Raw genomic sequence first — 20,604 nt, 5'->3', positions numbered from 1 at the left:
AGGTCATGCCCGGTTAGTTGCTTCGAAAAGAAAAATGCTGCTGGAATAGAGAAAGATGTTGCTAAACCATTTATTAAAAAAAGCAAGAGCTGATTTGCGACAACAGGTTCTTTTTGCTGCTCAGTTTGAAATTCATCAGAGTTTTCAAAAGCAAATTTGTCTTCTATGTGTTTTTTAGTGTCTTTTAATCCGAATATTTGATCCAATTTTTTATCATAGATAATTTGAGACTTTATTGCCATTTCATCTATAATTAGCGATACAAAGAGCTCGTGTAGGTCTAACTTGCTTGCTTCAGATACTAGCCTCTCTTTTATCGCTTTAGTAAAACCAGTTTGACCATCAATTTTACCAACATATCTTTGTAAAGTTGACTTAGAAGGTAGTTTCATAAATCCCAGTTTTCTAGGTGTTTTATAACCTTTCGGAGACCCAATATTCCAGACAGCACATAGTCTCACAGTAGTTGTATTCCATGAAGGACGCTTAGCTTTGTAATTTTTATTTAGATCTAATAAAACTACCGCTTCGTCTTCCCCAGACTGCTCAGCATCTTCTATTATGTCTGATAGTTTCTGGTATGGCTTATTTTGAAATATTATAATTTTCTCTCTTAAGGTGTCAATCTGATCTTGTTGGTCTTGCAACCTTTTATTTTGACGCCATATTTTTGTTTGCAGATTATGGATTGTAATTTTGAGTTTCTGTAGTTGTGAAACTTCCTCAGCATCTAAATTTCGGTCTTTTAAATTTTGTGGAATGTCAGAATAACTTGGCTCTGAGGAGGCTAAAGAAGGTTTTACTACATAGTCTTGTTTCTGAAGTTGTGAAACTTCCTCAGCATCTAAATTTGGGTCTTTTAAATTTTGGGGAATGTCAGAAGAACTTGGCTCTGAGGAGGCTAAAGAAGGTTTTACTTGTTTCTTTGGTATTGGATTTGCACCGCGATGTAACGGTTTTCTCTTTTTTGGAATCTTAGGCTGGAGATAAGAAGGATATACCGGGAAAATACTTGGAATACTCCCTTTTTTCAGTCTACGTACTTTGAGACCTAAAATAAATATGTTATAATAAAATGGTTCAGGTATAAAGGTTCACGGAGAGAGGTAGGATAAAGCAATATTCACAAACCTTCACAGTAGTCAGAAGGCAAGAAATGCAAGCTGCATACAACATCTGATGCACTTTTATCATTTACTGAGAAGTCTTTTCTTCTAATGTTGTTAAGCCACAATTTGCGAAGATTTTCATCCGTGGGAATATAATGAAATGCTAAATGTTTGCTGTCTCGCGTGTTGGATGTGCATTTTGGCACACAACAAGATGGAATTTTCTCTAATTAGTATGCAAAAAAAAACCATTAAAACACATTTTTAAAGTTTTTCAATTATTCAGCAATTAATCTTACCTAACTGTGGACCAAAAAACTTTAAGATTTTACATAATTTATATTAATGTTTGGTAAATAAAAAACGCGTCTCCCATATACATGCTTTAAAAATAGCGCCAAGAACACCGCCCAAAAAAAATCCACTTAGCTTATTAACGCGTTTTTCTCACGGTATTTAAAATATTCGGTATATTTTGGCGTTAATATTTCGGTAGAATATGTTAAATATGTTACTTTAGTAATAATAAAATTTTTGTGATTGAAATTTGGGTAAAAACGACGAAAACACAGTTTTGATTCGAAAGGTTCGAATTTCCCCCCTTTATCCAATATAAAAAAAGATATAATTTGTGTATGATTTGAACGCCCTAGCGGGAGTTTTTCTGCTCACTCGATTACATTGGAACTTACGCGAATTATATGGCCGCTATAGCGCGAACAGCGCGCAATCGAAGTTGGCCGTGAAGAGACCTAAGCCTAAATTGCGCGATTTTAAAAGTTAGTTCGCAAATCGCTCTTATACTCTTTACAGACGAGGCTTATAAACCCGGGTTTTGAACTTTAGATCCCGTTTTTGAAACCAGAGCTTATTTAGCTATACTGAAATGTGCTATAAAAATTTAACTTTGGTTTACTGAACCCAGTTTTATTAGCCTCGTCTGAATAGGGTATTTAGGGGTTAGGGGCGCTGGCGGCAGCCCCTAATGGCGGCGAAAATTCAAACCCAAACACCTGGCGTTATTTTTCGTTTCAACTTTTTGGGCCAAAAGCTATTTTTTCAAGAAAAAAAAAGGTACGTGTTAGTATATTGAACGTCTTGTTAATCTTTTGATACGGAAATAAGGCCATATTTGGAAAAGCTTGGCCGTTCCCCTTTAAGGGTGATTGATATACCGTTCGTTACGTCTTTATAGCACTCTTGTTAAGTTAATCATTTCCCTCTTCAGATATTTCAAGGTTATTAAGGGTGTTATTTTTCTGTCTTTATTTATTGGGGTGGTTTCGCATTCGAAATTGATGCGAAGCAATGGAATCCTCTCGTTGCGGTGGTAATGAATCTAACGCTATTAATTTTAGAGATCGTTTATTTTAATAAACTTTGAGATAATTGTTCAGATTTTTCTTTGACACGCAAAATGTACCTAGTGATGTAAGTCGGGTAAATACCCGGTGGGTAGGGTATTTTTAAATAGGTATTTACCCCATGCACGGGTAAATACCCAAAACTAGGGTTTTTATGATTAGGGCGTTAGTTAGTATCGGGTCGAGTGGAACTATCTGTTATCCTCCTTGTCTACATCTTTTGCTTGGTTTGAGCTTATTAGGTAGGGCAATTTAGGCAAACTACATTTTTAAAAGCAGTTTTATATTAGTCAATTTTATTTCTAGCCTGGGAGTTATTCAAAGATAAAAATAAAGGTGTTGCTTTCATATATATTGCTGTAAAGAATACAAACATTCTAATGTCAACAAAATGACAAAGTATATCAGGAAATGTTTTAATGGCCCACATGAATAAAATCCTTAATTGCTCATGTTACTGTTAGTGTTAAGCCTGGTAATAAAATAGTCATGATGAGGAGTCTGAGGAGAGCCAGGGGCAGCAGAGACTGAACTTTCAAGTGATCATCCAGATAGTGAATAAATAATATTTAATAGTTATCTCATATGTAATGTTACTATGTAAAATTTGCAAAAAAAGTAAAAAAACAATAATTAATATTTAATATGAGAATAACTTGATGTGTTTGTGGGTTTTTCAATTACCATATTCTTAATTGAATAAATTAAAAAATATTTAACAAAGAAATTAAAGGTGTTTATAAACACCTGGGTATTTATGTATTTTTGGGTATTTACCCGGGTAAGTACCTAAGGTATTTACCCTGCGTTATAAATACCCGGGTATTTTACATCACTAAATGTACTTAATATATCAGGGGGATTGTATGTATTCTGAGGTCTCGTTTATATTTTTATGTTTTTTACCACGCAATCGTTGAGGTCCCTGGAAACGTCGAGGCCTTAAGCACGCGCCTATTGATGACGGCAGTATACAAAATCAATCGATATTTTAAGCGAAATATTTACTCCGTCTCGTCGATTTCGATATTTAATTGCAATACTTTGGTTGATTTGAAAACAATTCCGATAAAAATTATTAAATAAATACAAAATTAAACGAGTTACTGAAATGATATTGGAATTTTATTTTCGGAACTATGCGCAAATTAAAAATACTCCCTACTAGGAAGTGCTTTGTTTAAAATGGCGGCGGCCACGTTTTGTCTATACTACTAAGATCACAAGTAATATTATTTAATAAGTATGACAATTAGCAAAAAATTATCATTCGATTGATTTTCAGAGTTATTGAGAAATCAAGGTTTAATTCCGCACAGTGGCTAAATATGTCCAAGCCAAAGCCGGCTGATACGCTTTTCAGACCAGGCTTAAAAACCTGGGTTATGTAAACCGAAGTATAACTTTTATAAAACATTTCAGCACAAAAAAAAATTAACTTTGGTTCCATAAACGGAGGTTAAACCCGGTCTTATGAGCCTAGTCAGGGATTCATTTTAATGAGTCCCTGGCCTAGTCTGTAAAGGGTATGAGAGTATCAGTATTAAACGAAGGTTCGGTTATAAAATTAGCGTTAAACAATAGAGTGCCATTCTGTTCGACGGAAGTAAAGTTATTTGTAAATTAGACAAATATTTTAAACGTAGGGGAATTACTAGAGATATTAACACTGTAAAAAAATAATTTTGTTTAAATTAATAGAAGCATAAGTAACATAAGTATTACACAGGACGAATTCGGTTAATGATAAGTCTGTCGTGGAGTGATTGCGAAATAGGAAGTTTCCGAACGGGAAACTCGTCCCTTCCTACTCTTACCGTTGGCAAAATAGTTGGTTAGTTTGATGGCGAGAAATACGAGCGTACACGCGTTTACGTTGGAAATTCGAAAATAACTAACATCCGAAATGTTGCCAGTGTTTATAATAGTTATTTTTATCTTCCGATTCAATAACTCATCATTATTTTCCAAAAGTAAGCGTTATTAACACTTTTGAAAGCTTTTTAATCTTCAATAGGCCTTGGCTGGTCCGTCGAAAAGGCTGCCGGTGGATCGTCGGCCTTTTTCCGGGCATCCTCCAAATACTAGAAGTACTAACAAGGAGACTACCCGAGGTGTTACACACCGATTTTGTTCAAACTCGGGGCATTGGTAGACCTTCATGTAACTTGAAAAATCCTAAAGGGATTTTATTCAATGGGCAACGGTTTTGCCATGGCAACGAAAAATGTTTTTGACAACTTAAAATGGAAATTTTCCCATTGAAAATAACATGGGATTTTGACCGATTCATACAAAATTGAAAAAAATTAAAATACCAAAATTATTAAAAAAAAATGATAAAAATTGACGAAAAAATTCAAAATTGGTCACATTTTTATCAATTTTTTAAAAATTTTTCACAGGGAAATCGGTCAAAATCCCATGTTATTTTATGTTGTCAAAAACATTTTTCGTTGCCATGGCAAAACCGTTGCCCATTGAATAAAATCCCTTTAGGATTTTTCAAGTTACATGAAGGTCTACCAATCCCCCGAGTTTGAACAAAATCGGTGTGTAACACCTCGGGTAGTCTCCTTGTAAGTTCAGGGAGAGTTGTCAGTCCGTCGGTATACGTAATGGTTTACGTTGTCATTGGCGAAACAGACTATCATTATAAAAATTGCATCGGGTGAATAGGAAGTGTCATACTTAAGTTTATTATATTACGGGCCCCCGAGGCTATACGGGCCCCGGTAAATTGTTTAGGCTCCCCCTTCTCTTGTCGGGCCCGACTTTCAAATACTTTTCATCCACGTTCTGTAAAAATAAATTACAACTACCAAAAATGAAAAATTTGAGCTTTTTATCGGTATAAAGATACCTAGAACGGACATATTTCTTTCGGAGCCATCTTGGAACAAGTTACAACGAAAGAGGCCGTATCTCGAAGTCAATTAGATAAAGCCGTCTTCTCGCCAGATAAAAATAATTGTTTTCTTTCGCGCAAAGTCTGGCGGAGAATGCTGACATGGCAAGCGTTGAGACGCCCGGAGTATCTGGCCTTTAATATTTCGAAAGCCATTACTCTCCCCCTTCAAGTTTTCTTCCTCGCTGAGCTTGGCAGATGCCGAAAAACTGAAAAACGACTAATGGTACTATTAAAGGAGATTTGGAATGAAAAAAGGCGTTTAAGCATTAGGCGCCGTCAAATGTACGTTCGCATTAGGCTCCTCGAGCAACAAAAATTTCCCATTTAAACTCAACAATTAACAATAAATGATATATTTTTTATTATTAATTTTTACACGGTTTTTCTTATATATTTTACATTTTTATTAAGAGTTTTTGACTAGATTATTTCGGAAAGAATTTTTTTAATAAAAAATTAAATATATTTTGATTTATTCTTGCGAAACCTATTCTCGAATTTACAATAAATATAACTTAGATCTAACTGAATTTGAATACGTTAACCGCTCGAATACGCTGAAAACGCACCGACGAAAATTCAACCATCAAAACGATCAGATTGCGAACGGTAATACACGGAACCACGTCTAAAAGAAACTAACTATAAATAACAATTTTTTAGTTCAAAGAATCTTCATTCTTGGCAAATACTTTTAACGCCAAATTTGGTGGAACGCGTTTAAAATAAACATTATGTATCCATGAGACGGAGTTTTTGCTAGAAACCTTATAGTGGTAATGGCACTGTCAGTTATTACACTTTCATGTGGGATTTGTTTATTCTCAGTTGCAACTTTAGAAAGTTAAATATTCTAGTGCAAGATATCAATATTTATTTGTGGAATTTTGAAGTGTTATCTCAATTTGGGTTAATAAAGTCAATTGCGTATTGTTTAGAAGCACTTTCTCTCTTAGAATTTCTCTCTTTCTAAGTTTACAACTGAGGAAAGGAAGAAAGGATGATCCTTACTTTTACCGGGCGCCATCTAGTTGGCGAGAGATGAAATATTTTTTTTAATGTAATCAATATTGTGAATTAGCGAGATTTATTTATAATCTCCCATCAATACTTTATGACGTAGTCTGAAGCTTTGGAGTAATAAAGCCTACAGGAGTAGCGAACGGGTGGGAAGTTCGGAGTTTTTTCAGTGGCTGCCAAGCGGCTGCAGCCCGGTCTTCAAAGATGGGGTACAAACGCTTTTGGCGTCATCCCTAGGCGGTGGAAACAACTAATAAAAATGCACATGGTGTGAAGGCCTTCGCTGCCATATACACCAATAAAGTCTTTCTTATTTTTGAAAAAAAAAATTTAGTTGTCCTCTTCGCGAAGAGATAGCGCCAAAGTCGTTTGAACCCTTCGTAGACTTTATTCCTCCAAGGTTTTAAGTAGCGGCTCAATTAAGTTTGAGGTGAGTAAATTTTCAAAAGCGCAGTTTGAAAATAACGTGGAAATCATAACTAACAATTACATCACCAAAGTGTTACGGAACTATATCAACCATTTGTATTCACAGCTACAAGTATCACAACCACCGTAAAATGAAATAAATTATTTTCACCGGAATGAATTTTTGTACATAGAAATGATATAATATATTGTACATACACATTTCTTTTCTTTCCTTCGAGGCATTGTACTTCGTTTTGTTTGGCCTTTTATTTTATTAATACGCATTTTTAGTAATACCAGAAGTTCATAAGTTTGAGATTGCTTCTTCTATTAACTTCTGGTAGCAATAAGTCCTTAAGTTTCATTCATTTTCGCGCTTTTATCCTTAGCGTTACCATATATCTTTTGGAATGGTACGACTAACCCCCCTTGATTTAAACTAGATATATAGTTCCGTGGCATGTTTCGAAAGTTAACAATATAATAACAACCGCTAAAAAATGGAGACAGCACCAACGAGAAATCGCCTTTTTTAGAATCAGCTCCTGGTGGTTTTTGAGAGAGCGCGAGTATTGGTAATTGATCAGGCAATCGTGATAACGGAGAAAAGGGTAACTTCCGCCAGTTGATACCATCCGATGGTGACCTACGTTAACATCCTATTTGGATCGGAATGTTATTGGTCCTCGTAGTCGGCGGATTTTCGCCCACGAAGAAGCGGACACAAACGATACAGCGGGCGAAGGACTAGAAAATGTAGCGAGTGTCCGTCAAAGTGTCTTCCCATCCCGCGCCAGATGACGACGCCGGATTAGTATAAGTCGATTGAACCGTCGCGGGTACGTCGAGCTGGTGGCTCCGAAGTACGGTACGCTCGCGTATAGAGAAGAGTGGGTAGCCAGAGATTGGAAAAAAATTGAGAGACGGTCTATTGTTGTAGGTAGGAATGTATATGGACGACGAACCAAAGGGTGGCCGCCTCAGAGTAAGACGTCTTTGGTCTCTCGAAGTTTGACCGAAAAAATGGCCCCTATGATTAGTACGGTGGCTGTTGTTAGGATTGGAATGGCTTTGGAAACTCCGATGAAAGCTCCGAACGTTAAGATTCCGCAAATCGCCGCCAATCGGCTTATTGCGCTCAGGAAACCGTACGCGGTACTCCTGTAATCAATAAAGTCCATTTGTTGATTTTTTTCACACAAACTTCGCGAAGGATTATAATAAAATGAAAGCACCGCCACTTTTGAGGAGCCTAGTTGGATTAAACAATTACACTAAATTTTATTTAAAAATATATAATATAATAATAAATAAAAATGTAATAATCTAGATAGTATTTTCCAAATGGTTCAAATATTGACCGGTCTCGCCTATGTCTTTTGACATTTCGGCGCTACTTAGTGGTTTGCTGGTCAGATAATCCCTACAATTATTGGAGTTTTCTGTAAAGAACTAGTTAGAGGTTACATTCCCTTTAATGTATTTCATTAAATGGTCTACTAATACTTTCAAAAAAATAACTACTCTATTTTTTATACAACCGGACAACCCGATTTAAAAGCCTAAGATGGTGCCTTGGGTATTAGCCTAGTTAATTTTGGATTATTAGATTCCCAACGGCATTTTTTTTCGCAACGATAATTCTTTAAAATTTAATAATTTTTAGTGAAATGGTATAAAATAGTAAAATATGTATTTGATGGCATTTTTTACATTGTAATATTTCAATCAATTTAATTAAAGTATCTCTAAGTAGACTGTCCAACTCCCGTTGACAAGAAACGACTAAAGGACTCAATCGAGTTCAAAAACGTCAATTGTAACTTTGTAAGTACACGAGAGCTTCCAACTTTCTTAATACTTCAAGGAACAAGAGCGACCTCGAAGAGAATTACTGTATTTGTTCGATAAATACCGCGAAGGAAGGATGGACGTTTGGCGAGGATTTTTTTTCATTCCATCGTGTGTCGCTTCAACGCGGCTTTTAATAAGGATTCTCCTGGCTTTCTCTTTATTTCTTTTGTCTTAGAAAATGGCTTAAGAGAGAAGTCTGTCCGTTTACTCAATCCGACTCTCCCGGGTTCTTGAGTCTCACCTAGTGCCTTAAGTAGGCAACCAGCGAAGCCTTTGCGGTTCCGAAATAAGCTCAGCGACACCTCGATGTCAGCCAGTGTCAAATTACCCCCGAGAAACGGTTGGTTTTCTTCTCCGCGAGATTTGTCATCGAAGGTACGGGGAAAGGGATTTTCGCTTCTAGATCTACAATAACCTGGACAATTTTACATAAAAACGAAATTCGTGGAAGGGAAAACTTCCAAGAATGATTAATATTGTCAGGTTTGCATCGAAAGGACGTCGGCGCGTCACTCGACGAACCTGTCAAACGTTTTATCGATCGTGTGCAAAACTTCGACTAGAAAGTACTTACGGACGTACTTGGGGAGAATGGCTTATTTTTAACCTTGCTCCCAATCCACCTCGCGTACTGTTAGTACTCTACTCCTCCAAGTATCAATCAAATACTGGGGGGGGTGGGGGGCTGACTACCGATAAATGCATTCGCGTTAGAGGAGGGAAATATGTATGGAAATACGTTCCAACGTAAAGTATCCTCAGAGGCGGGCTATCAGTCATAAGACTAGGCTTAATCCGATCAGAAAGTGAAATGAACTCGCCTCAGAGTCGCCGGATAGCTCTCCGTGGTGATGACGTCAACGGTGTTCCATCCGGAGATGGAGATGAAGTTAAAAATGGCCTCGAAGGCAATGACGGACGCCTTGGTGTGAAGGAACCAAATACAAAACACGCTCACACCCGCCAGGAAAAGCGACGAACCTGCGGAAAACCAATATTTGCTAGTTAAATCGTAGCCTACGTTATTACATACAGCTGACCGTAGAATTACCAGTCTAAAAAAGTTTCGCAAGGACCGGTATATTTAATACATTCGTTATCTTCATTTGTATACCCCCGTACCGTAGTAGCCTCAGTAGGTAATAGACCCATTACCGGGAAATAAACATTGGAGGTTCTATTCTAAGGCTTTAAATTCATTTTAGATGGCGCCAATTTAAACTTTGAGCTGGAACGGGTAAATACGAAAAAAAACAACTTCTAATACTATTTTGACCGATTTTACTATTTATAAACTATAAACAAAACTTAAAGATATATATATTTTTTTAAACTACTGGCGGGTTTTAGACAATTTAAGATTTCAACGTTTGAGACTGTTGGCGCCATCTAGTATTTAAAAATCGTCCTTTAACGGCGTTACCCCTGTGAAATGATTTTCACCCTAGACAAATGCGTATCGGTCTAAACGATATTTGGAAATAGGGGATTACCCATGGTCTTGACTCTTCCTAATCGATCTAGGACGTACGAAGATAGAATATTTCCCGGAATGATGGCCAACTGCGCCACCAAATTCTCCAAGAAGACCTCGGACAGTTGGAAATTGAGGTCAAAGTCCAACTCGCATCCGGCTTTAGTGTTGAGAAAAAGGCTGCTATTATCTAGGTCGCAATCTTTGAACCTGTAGTCGTAGAAATCGGTGTCTACGAAGCGAACTTTCCTGAAGATGGATTTGACGAAGAAAGTGCGGCTGGAACGAACGTCCAAGAAGGAGCAGTTCTCGAAAAGACAATTTTCAAAGACGCAGTGGTTGATGACCAAATTGCTGAACGTGACGTCCACCATGCGGCAGTTGATGAAATGCGTGTTCTGCAGGCTCTCGTTGAAGCGGTGTCCGGGCGGCGCGGTGTAGTTCACCTCCAGAGCCGTCCTGCTGGAGTAGTTCTCCGACTCCAGCCTTTTGATGTACTCCGGAAACCAAATCGATATTCCGTAAAAACTAAGACGGAAACGAACGGGAAAAGGCTACGTTATACTTTTTCCCTTCGTCCTCCCGGTAGAGGGGGTTTTAGTAGCCAGCAGCTGCTTGTATTTCCCTGATTTTCTAGTCCCGTCTCGCGCCCTGAAATTGCCTCATTCCTTTAACGCGTTCCCGCTACTAAGTTCGACCCCATCTCTCCTATATCAGCCTAGTTTTATGGGATGCTTCGGCAGTTTTAATATTTAATAGGTTCTAGGCCTATTTAAGAAGATAAGAAGGGACGGCCAGGACTCTTAATTAACTTTACACCGTTCGAGAGTCAATCATTGGGGAGACGAGCGAGGCGGGATTAAGATAGTTCGAGAAGTTCGAGGAGGAGGGAGGAGTGAAAAAGAGAGTCTGTCTTTACCCGAAGGCGGTGCAGACCCAAATGGCCAACAGAACGAAAGTCACTTTGGTGTACGGCGGCCAGACTATCTGCATAAACGAACTCCAAAACTGGGTGGGAAGAAACGGAAATTTAGCGAGAAACTTTAAGGGTTTCGTTAAGTACTTTTTATAATTACCGATTCCAGGGCGTCGAAGAGTTCCGTGAAAAGACTTCGGTGACCCTGAACGGGAAAGGAAGCGGAGTATCTTCGAACGGGAAGCTCCAATTCGGTTAACTGAGACATTCGCAAATACCGGATGTAAGTTAACATTTATGATTGCGCCAGACACGCGTGACTAAACGTAGCAACGGTTAACAACTTTCAGTGGCCAAAAATTATCTCGCAGCCCAAAGTAATTTTCCAAGCGAAGGACAATTAAATATTAACTTTGTATCTATCTTTATTGTAACATAATCTAAACCTAATGGCGTAGACAGGGGGGAGAGGGGTTCGTGTAAAGCCTCCCGTCTAATCTAACCTTATCATTAGTCTAACTTTAACCCTAGTTTTCCGCGGAAGGGTCACAGAGGTTCCGAGAATTCGCCGCGCAGCCATCTTTGTTTGTGTCAAGAGTCTTTTAAGATAAGTAAAAAAAAATAGTTGGGGTTCCGCCAGAATTAGCTGGATAATTTAGGGTTCCATAGCCAGAGTTGTTTGATTTAAATCAAGTTGATTTAAATCAGCGATTTAAATCACGATTTTAATCAAATGATTTTTTTAAATCGTTGATTTAAATCTGTTCCTACAAAAGATTGTTTAAAAGGTATTAAATTTCCATAAATTAGAGATTTACTATTGAATTATTATATTTTAAACAAATTTTGTCATTATATTACACTATTACCTATCACACCGATAATACTCTTCTACCAAGGATCCTATATGTTAGAAGGATAGGTAGCCCTCCGGCCAGCCCGTGTTTTCAAAACGCCGGCAGCGCCGTCGATATTAAGAGAGCCTCTAAACGTGGGACGTTCTGTTTCTATTCCCTCAAGGACAAATTTTGGCGGCGCTTCCTCCATGTTTTGTCCTTGACGGAATCTAAAGACGGATTCTCTATCGCGCATGACCCACCGACGGCGCTGCCATTTTTCTTCCCTCGCCTCATATCCTTCTAACATATAGGATCCTTGCTTCTACCACGATCCCTTCCCCACCTCATTTTTGTTTTTTTTGGAAAAAAATGGACTCTCCTAACCGGGAAAGTTTTAGTTTTACTTCTCAAGGTTACTCCTGTGATACAAATATCCTTATTTCGTGGAATAAATATTTTTTGACATGATAAAACTGTCTACTATTGAATATTATTTATACAAAAATAATAATTATATCAATAAGCTTATATATTGCTTTTAAAAAGTAACAAAAACCTAAAAATTAATCAATTTTTGGATTTTTTTTTAAAAAATCAAAAAAATCAACAACCATGTCCATAACAAACAAAAATTAGGAACCGCTGAACTAAGCCTACCAAACGATTCGCGAATTCCGTTGAATACTTAAAGAAACAAGATGATCAATGTAATCCGCAGCGGTTTAAATTGAGAACCGTAGCTACGTTGGTCACTTCTGGTCAGATGGAGAACAAGGAAGATTGAACAAAAGGAGAGGACTTCAGCCGACGCTAGCGCCACCCGAATAATTGCGTGGTCCCACTCTGAATTGTTTCTATCCTCCTTGGACGAAGACCAATGAGTGGGTTTTTTTACTTAAAGGGAATATAATCTCGAACGCATTCTTTAAGGACTACCTCCACTAAACAGCGCCAGAAAAAGGGAGAGCGGCCAATATTGGAACCATTTGCGTGCGACCGAAATACTTCGAGGTTATGTTCCCTTTAAACGGTGGGGCCACACGCGCATGCGTCAATAGGAATAAAGTGGAAGGATAAAAACTACGTGGCGCCATCGTTTGTCGAAATAGCAGAAACGAGAATGTCCAAATCTGAACGAAATAGCTGATGCGAGTCGTGCAAAAACGTACTGCCCATAAAGTGCTGCCAAAAACCTGCTTGTTAACAAAAACGATTTAATACCTCAATATCCAAAAATGATTTACAAATATGTTTTGAAGTTGAGTGTGTTGAGATAATCATAAATCTGAGCAGAACGGATAACAAATGAAATGTGCATTGGGAATGAAACGGAACTGAGTTCCAAATAAATGCGAACTGGCACAGCCAAAGCAAAGCGCTTCAACGAAGCATGCACAATCACAAATAGAAACCATAAAGAACCGTGTGTGTTGTCGCAACTATAACGTGTCGAAGAGGAAAACGGGTCTCGTTTTCAACACACCCACCTTCAAAGTCAGGGCGTCATTCCATTGCCCTTTACAAATTATATTACCATCTTTCGTTTGGTAGTAAATCTGAAAGAGAGACGAGATAGGTCCTGGTTTTTTTTCGGTCCAATCACCAAGTTAAATTCGGGACGGCTAAACGCCGACATAAACTGCTTGGTTCTTCTCATACACTCGGCGATCGACGAACCAAGTAGTTTAACCAAGAATAAATTTTTCTCATTAGTTTCGCGTCACTCAAGACGGTAAGAAAAGTAATTTCATCAACGAACACAGAGAGAGAGAGATACGCATGCCACTCCAAAGTAATTACACCAAATCGATTCTCACGTATGTTTAACAAGGAGAGAAAAGTAAGATTTAACATCCCGGATGAGGTCAGAGATTTAAAGGATAAAATATACAAAGTTTACTTGATATTCGGATCCGGGTTTGTTGGAGTGGTTCGATTTGAAAATCTTCTGATAGACGAACATGGCCTCCACGTCCCTTCCCACCTGAAATTGGAGGACAGACCGGTTAGGTTCTACCGGACCGGTGTCTCGCTAAGTAGCGTCTTACTTCTAGCAAGAACCTGGGACTTTCTGGCATGAAAATCAGGCCTATTGTAGAGGCGACGGAGGGCAGGGAACAGACCAAGAGGAAAACCCGCCAGCTGCTGAAATGAGGACCTTCGGAGTCCATAATACCAAAGCCTACGAGAATACGTGACGTGATATTCCGAAGAACCTGGAGATCAGATTGACCTTACCCGTTCGGGGTATGATAGCCCAGGCCATAAAGGCAACGAAAACGCCGCCGATCGCCCAGAATAGTAGAAGCCAACTTAGATGACGACCTCTATCTTTCTTAACCAAGAATTCGCTATAGTAAGAGAAGACGATGGGTAACGAGCCTCCAACCCTAAGAACCAACAGACAATATTATTAATACGCAAATTTCAATATGGACACCCTAATCTATCTCATAACGTATATAAAGGTCTAGATAAAATATTTCAAAGGGAGTGAATACGGAGGTGACAGCTAGTAGAAACGCGTAATTTCTGCAGGCTATCCTTATAAGGCGCTATCTATCGGTAAGAAAGCTCGTGCTATCGTCGCGAGAGTCATTATCTCCTGCTTAAAAATTATACTAAAAGTCACCAACAGATGGTGTCTAAAGACTACGGCCTGCGGAAAGGTCAAGCACTTAGTACTAAAATGCTAAGAGAGCTCGTGCTCTCAGTCACGTGCCTTCCTCGGTGTCTGCTAGGTGTCAATTCCGTATTTTATGTTAGGCTTAGACGCCCCGAAATTTATCTAGACCTTTATATACATTTCTTATATTTATTAATCTATCCGGTTTAAAAACGATATATTGCGCTGACTAAACATATCTTTCTGATCAACAGATTGCCTTGAAACGATCTCTACATTCTATGTATACAAAAACTAAATACTTTTACATGTATAAGTTTAATTACTGTGTATTTCCGATCAATAAGTGATTATTACGTGTCAAAGAACAAGCGTAATAAAATATGAGATTGAAATTAAAAATAATTTTACTAATAGGTCATTTTATAAAGGAACATCGGCTGCGTCCAGTAACTCGATAAAAGCTCAGCGCTGAGCTCAACGGTCAGCGGTTTTTTACTGAACGGGTTTTTTGACTTCCGGTTCTGACGTCACGTTGCCCGTCCGTTGAGCAACGAAGTCTGATCGGCTTTTAGAGCAAGGGTCACGTGACGTCGCAGCTTCGAGTAAGGCTAGCCTCAGACGCCGCAACAGACGATATTTTACAACTAGAGTAAAAAACGTTCAACAAGATCCTACGTCACGTTAGCAACGGTCTTGACGAAAATAATTTTTCAGATACTTTGTTAGGAGTTATTGAACGCAGCTTATGTTACTTAAAGGCCCTATGAACCTGTTTGACACGCAATTATTCGTAGCTTGTATTCGTTGCCATGGTAACGCGTATAGGTCAGCAATGACATTAAGACGTCCATTGCGGTCACGTGATTATTTCGCAGGATCTAGTGACGTTTTGCCTCGTGATCTGTGACGTGAAATTAATGTCATGGCGGTCGTTTCAAGGCGGGGCTTAGCTACGACCATAAGTCTATAATATTATTCCATAAGTTTGTCTCTATGGGGAATATTTTACTGAGAGCTAGTGACGAAGTTATGTCCAAGGCTACGTGTGACGCGTTAACAAGCGGACGAAAAACGGTGATGAATCCCGTAATGCAGTCTGTCTTGTGAATAGTAAAACTTTTGCATGTGAAGAATAGGAAGTGTCACACTTATGTAACAATATTATACACTTATGCTACGACGTATGCCTACGACGCTACGAGAAAACACTCAATCGACCTGATTACGTAGTTCACACATATACGCCGCAAACGAATTTGGCGATGTGTGTAACTTCCAGTTAATTTTAGCTTGAGACCAAGGCCTCTTGAAAAATTGAAATATTTTAAAAATAAAAAACGTTTCTTTCGGCGAAAAAATGAAAAAATGTTGAACCGGAACTTAAAATTTACTGTTATAAACAGACGTTTATTATACGAAGATACTTATTTTGAAATTTGAGAGGAAACACTCATTTTCACTCTTAGTTGTCGCCACCAAAGTAACCCGACCGTTATTCTTCAAAACAAAGTCCTCAGTAGTTGAAGTATTGGCTTTTTCTACGTACACGAAGTTTATAAGACTTTTAAGAGTAAGATGAGGTAATAAGAGACGTAGCTATGACGTCATCGAGTAGCGTCATTTAATAAAGCAAAAGCTTAGGCGTAAAAACGGCGTTTGCGTAAGAGGGTAAAGAAAATTTAATTTTTCCGTGCCTCTCGAACAAAAGGCACCTAGAAAGTAACAGTACTCTCTTTCGAGCTAACAAAGCGCCTTACACCATTAATCAAACGCTATTCACGAAGCGAATCGATGGATCAAGCCGAACAAAACAGATTTAATTTTAAAGAACCCGCGTGTAGGCGGAACGAAAATTATTTATAGCTCGTATCAAAGCGTGGACAGCGAAAGCACACTGAGGTTCCAGGCACGTAGGAACTAGGAACGTTTTGGATTAATAAGGGTACAGTTTGAATATTGAATTGGCGCTTCAATAAAACACCTTCAAGGAAATCACCCAGAAGTAAAATGTCCTAGAACCAGTACCTGCAAGTTACTGTTTATTTGGAGCTTGTTGGAATAATGGAAACTTCACACCTGTAAACAGAACTTCATGTTGTTGCTAAGCCTTAATATGTCAAAAAAGGCTACCTGTTTAAAAGAAAATACTTGTTGCATACCGTCAAAGTGAAAAGTTTCCATTATTTCAACAAGCACTATATAAACGGTAACTTGCAGGTCCTGGTTCTCGGAAATATTACTTCTTGGTAATTTCCTAGAAGATGTTTTATTGAAGAGTCTATTGGTCGTCCAATTTAAAGAGGATTACGTTGTACGTTCCTACGCTACTATGAGGTCAGTGGCGGCTTAAGAAGGCTGGGTCCCCGGGGCGGCGGCAGTGTTTTGTGACACCCCCCAGGACCGTGCAGAAGTTTTCACGGGTCCGTCTTCTTCAGGTTTAATCGTTCTCATTTGCACCCCCCCCCCCTCGAGCTTCCCCGATGGCACCCCCTGCTGCCCTGGTACCCGGGGCGGACCATCCCCTCCGCCCCCCTTAGGCCGCCACTGTGTGAGGTACGTCCAGACACTAATTCGTAAAAAAATGTCATGTTACACAGAATGTTACTAAATATAGCGGACAACTTTCTAAGGCGTATTCACACGAGCAAAACATTTGGCCAAACTTTGTTAAATACTTTTCAATTTCATTCACACTCTCAACCAAACTTTGTTGAGATTTAGCCCATTAACTGGCGAAGAAAATTGCTTGTAACTCTTAAAAAAATTGTCTATTAAAACCAAATATGTCAATCGGTATTTTATAGTTATGTTATAATTTAGATTTATGCAATGTGTACGAAAATTATTCGATTTAAATATTTGGCCAACAATGTTTTGAAATATGCCTTAAGTGGGTTCCATGGCTAAGCCTTTGATACTAAGTATATTTTCTAAACTTAAATGGAAATATATCTTTTAAAAATTATAAATTTAACCGAAATTTGTTATATTTGTATATAAATCCAATAATCCATGTGACTGAAAATTTATATTTTCAAGCATCAACCAAAATAAACTGGAACGTTGGCCACTATTTTAATTTGTAATTTTCTGAAAGCCTTTTTGTCAAGAGAATTGATGATAAAATTATCACAATCAAATTTTGAATGATTAGTATCTTGAGATACTCATGCCTATTAGAACTGTCGCTTACCCAATGCCACTGCACAGCCTGGTGACCATGAAGAGTCCGTAGGTTGGCATGAAGGCCGTGATGATGCCGAAGATCGCGTTGGTGGTCAAGGCAGACAACAGCGTCCTGCGTCTCCCCAATCGATCCGCCAACGATCCCCAGACGAAACCGCCAATCATCATGCCCAAGAAACTGATCGCTCCTAGACCACGGATCAAACAGAAACAGTAACAGAGTGTTACTACTACTTCACTGTCATTACGGGATGTCCAGAAAAAAAGAAAGTTGATTCACCTAGCCATCCTTTATGTTCGTCTTCCATACATAGTTCTTGCTCGGCGCTGGGTATGACGTAAGCTATGACGTAAATTTCAATGGCGTCGGCTGCCAGACCCAGACCCGTCACCAAGAATAGGGTCCATTGGAAGAAACCAAAACCTGCCTGAAATATTTGGCGAGCACGTTATTCTATTTGGGGAGTAATAGCACTATCGAAAGTAAATAAACCTAAGAGTAAGCCTTATAGACCGATACACATTGCCAAAGGAGAAGATTATTTCACAGGGATAACGCCATTAGAGGTCGATTTTAAAATATCTTACCAGATGGAGTCAGCAGTCTGAAACGTAGATATTATTCGAAAAATATTCATTTATGTTTCTTTTTATGCTGAGTTTTTTCGGAATTGAACTTTTGTTTATACTTTTTACATAAAACATCGCTTTAAATAGTGCGAGAAGTGGTATTTATTTAAATTGCCGTAGATATTTTAAATTATTCGAAAAATATTCATTTCTGTTTCTTTTTATGTTACGCTTTTTCGGAATTGAACTTTTGTTTATACGTTTTACATAAAACATCGCTTTAAATAGTGTGAGAAGTTGTATTTAATTAAATTTTCGCCATCTAGTTTTAAATAAAAGAATTAAAATCAACCTCTAAGGAGTTTTCTGTAAATATTTATTTTTCTTTAAGCAATTTTTAAATTGGATTATCCTATGTTTATTTGGGTTACTGTCGAGCTATTTTCTCCCTTATAGTCGAAGTATTTAAGTTATTCATAAGTAAATACGTGCAAGTTTTTTAAGGGTCAGTGGTATGTAGGTTAACATTTTTGGTCCCGGGAAAGCGTTCGGCTGGATCAATTTCGCGGGAGCCCGAAAACGTGATCAATAATCTAGTATAGCGGTCAACGTTTTTAGGACGAAGGAACTCGTAACACCATTTTTCCTTGACTGGTTAAGGCGCTGTTTAACCTGGTTACTTTTCAAATGGTCAGATCGCGTGTTGTAAACACTCTCAAGTTCGTAGTGGACGCTGGCCGATACCTTGACCGCCATAAAGAAATCGACGAGAGAAGGTAATGGTCAAGTTTAATGGTAATATTTCACCCGTTTCTAGGTCACTCTAGGAAATAAATAGAGCTTAAGTTTTATTATTAATGAACGTAACCGTATTCGTTTATTTTCAAGACCTATTTTCATTTTCAAAACATTAAAGGTACTGAAATTTGTCCGGTTCGAGTTCTCGCTACCGGTACATTGGAATACTGTATTGTATATTTATGTAAGAGACAAGTTGACATCTCTATAGAACCTCGACTGATTTCGATGATATATCATAAAATGAATAAAACTAGACTGGTTAAGGGGGAAGACTACAGTGGGCATTGTCTACTTTCGCGCAATTTCAAGCTGAACTCTTTTAATTTTGTATTTTAACTTATAAAATTAATATTTAAGCGTAGACCAGCCTCTTGTTTAGTGACTGAAATAATTTTGAAAATTTTAAAGTAATTAAGTTATTACGTTTTAATTCGGACCCCCGGAGCAAAATAAGTTGGGCAAGCGGACAAACTACCCTTTAGTTAGGACCTTATATATCGTTAATTATTAATTTTAGAATTATCAAAATTATTTTAAGCACTAGAGGAAGGTTCAGCCTAATAAGGAAAATATAATTCAATCATGTAATTGTTAAAACAGAAACGTTCAGCTTGAACGAAAAAGAGGCTTTTACTGTATTCTTCCTTCTTAAAGGAAAATGAAATGCGCTGTTGGAAACTCAGGCAATGGGCCGCGTAAAGTTATCCCACGATAAAAGGCTTTTTTGAAACCATGGCAGTTTCCAATATTATTAAAAAAGGCTTATACATTGTAATTTATTTCCACGGGGTCTATTGTGATTTAGAGTCTAGCGCTTCGCAGTTGCGGCGGCGTAGGCCACTGACCCCAAAAAGTGATATTAGGAAAATTGCATTTTCTGTATCGTTCGAGGATTCATTTTCATCGCTGACATTTTTACCCTTAAAGGGAGCATAAAGTAATAGGTTCTACGCTGGTATTTGCAACTAGGACCTTTGAAGACTAGTGCAAAGTCTGTAGAAGATGGAGCTACACAACACGCTCTGTGTTAATAGGAGCAACAAACACAGCACCCCACACAAGGAGAACGCAGCTAGCCTTTAAAACGCTAACGCAATGTTGTGTACAAATTTCATTGGACGAGCCTTTACGCTGCACTTTTTACGGAAAGGGGGAAGACAATTTTCGAAATTTTCCCTTCCGACGGCAGCAGGCGCTAAAGCGTCTAGCCAATGAAAACTGTACTCGAGAAAATCCACGACTTTTGACGGGTTGCGTTCTTTATGTGTGGGCAGTGCTGTGTTTGTTGCTCCTAGATGCCATCGAGCGTGCATCGCGCGCCGTTACAAAATAGAAGAGTGCAATCACATAATGTTGCGTAGCACCATCTTCATCATAGTCGGAGTGAAAACCTTCCTCATTACTAGCCCAATTTTCATAAAACTTTATACCAAATTAACAAGCGTTCCTACTGGTTATAGCTTGCGCCAATTACCGATAATTTCTGTTAAATCGGGTGGCAAAAATGATAAATTCGTCGT

At 38.3% G+C, this 20,604-nt stretch overlaps 1 protein-coding gene across 1 annotated transcript in view; it reads right to left on the bottom strand.

Moving 5' to 3' along the window:
* Nucleotides 1-5,765: 5,765 nt before the first annotated feature.
* LOC149922329 (synaptic vesicle glycoprotein 2C-like) overlaps nucleotides 5,766-20,604 on the bottom strand; it is a 44,325-nt gene continuing 29,486 nt past the window's right edge. Inside the window, exons 3-12 of the mRNA XM_090163325.1 lie at nucleotides 17,994-18,141; nucleotides 17,721-17,901; nucleotides 14,137-14,288; nucleotides 13,947-14,080; nucleotides 13,799-13,882; nucleotides 11,220-11,318; nucleotides 11,063-11,151; nucleotides 10,163-10,671; nucleotides 9,491-9,650; nucleotides 5,766-7,976 (exon numbers count right to left, since the gene is read on the bottom strand). Coding sequence (XP_090019451.1) covers nucleotides 7,796-7,976; nucleotides 9,491-9,650; nucleotides 10,163-10,671; nucleotides 11,063-11,151; nucleotides 11,220-11,318; nucleotides 13,799-13,882; nucleotides 13,947-14,080; nucleotides 14,137-14,288; nucleotides 17,721-17,901; nucleotides 17,994-18,141 — 1,737 coding nt within the window. The 3' untranslated portion in view covers nucleotides 5,766-7,795. The remainder of the gene's footprint in view (nucleotides 7,977-9,490; nucleotides 9,651-10,162; nucleotides 10,672-11,062; nucleotides 11,152-11,219; nucleotides 11,319-13,798; nucleotides 13,883-13,946; nucleotides 14,081-14,136; nucleotides 14,289-17,720; nucleotides 17,902-17,993; nucleotides 18,142-20,604) is intronic.

The sequence above is a fragment of the Leiobunum rupestre genome, chromosome 11 (assembly GCF_980474605.1).
Source record: "Leiobunum rupestre chromosome 11, qqLeiRupe1.1.hap1, whole genome shotgun sequence".
NCBI classification, from domain to species: domain Eukaryota; kingdom Metazoa; phylum Arthropoda; class Arachnida; order Opiliones; family Sclerosomatidae; genus Leiobunum; species Leiobunum rupestre.
The sequence above is the reverse complement of the archived record's forward strand: the minus strand, read 5'-3'. Positions and strand labels throughout refer to the sequence as shown.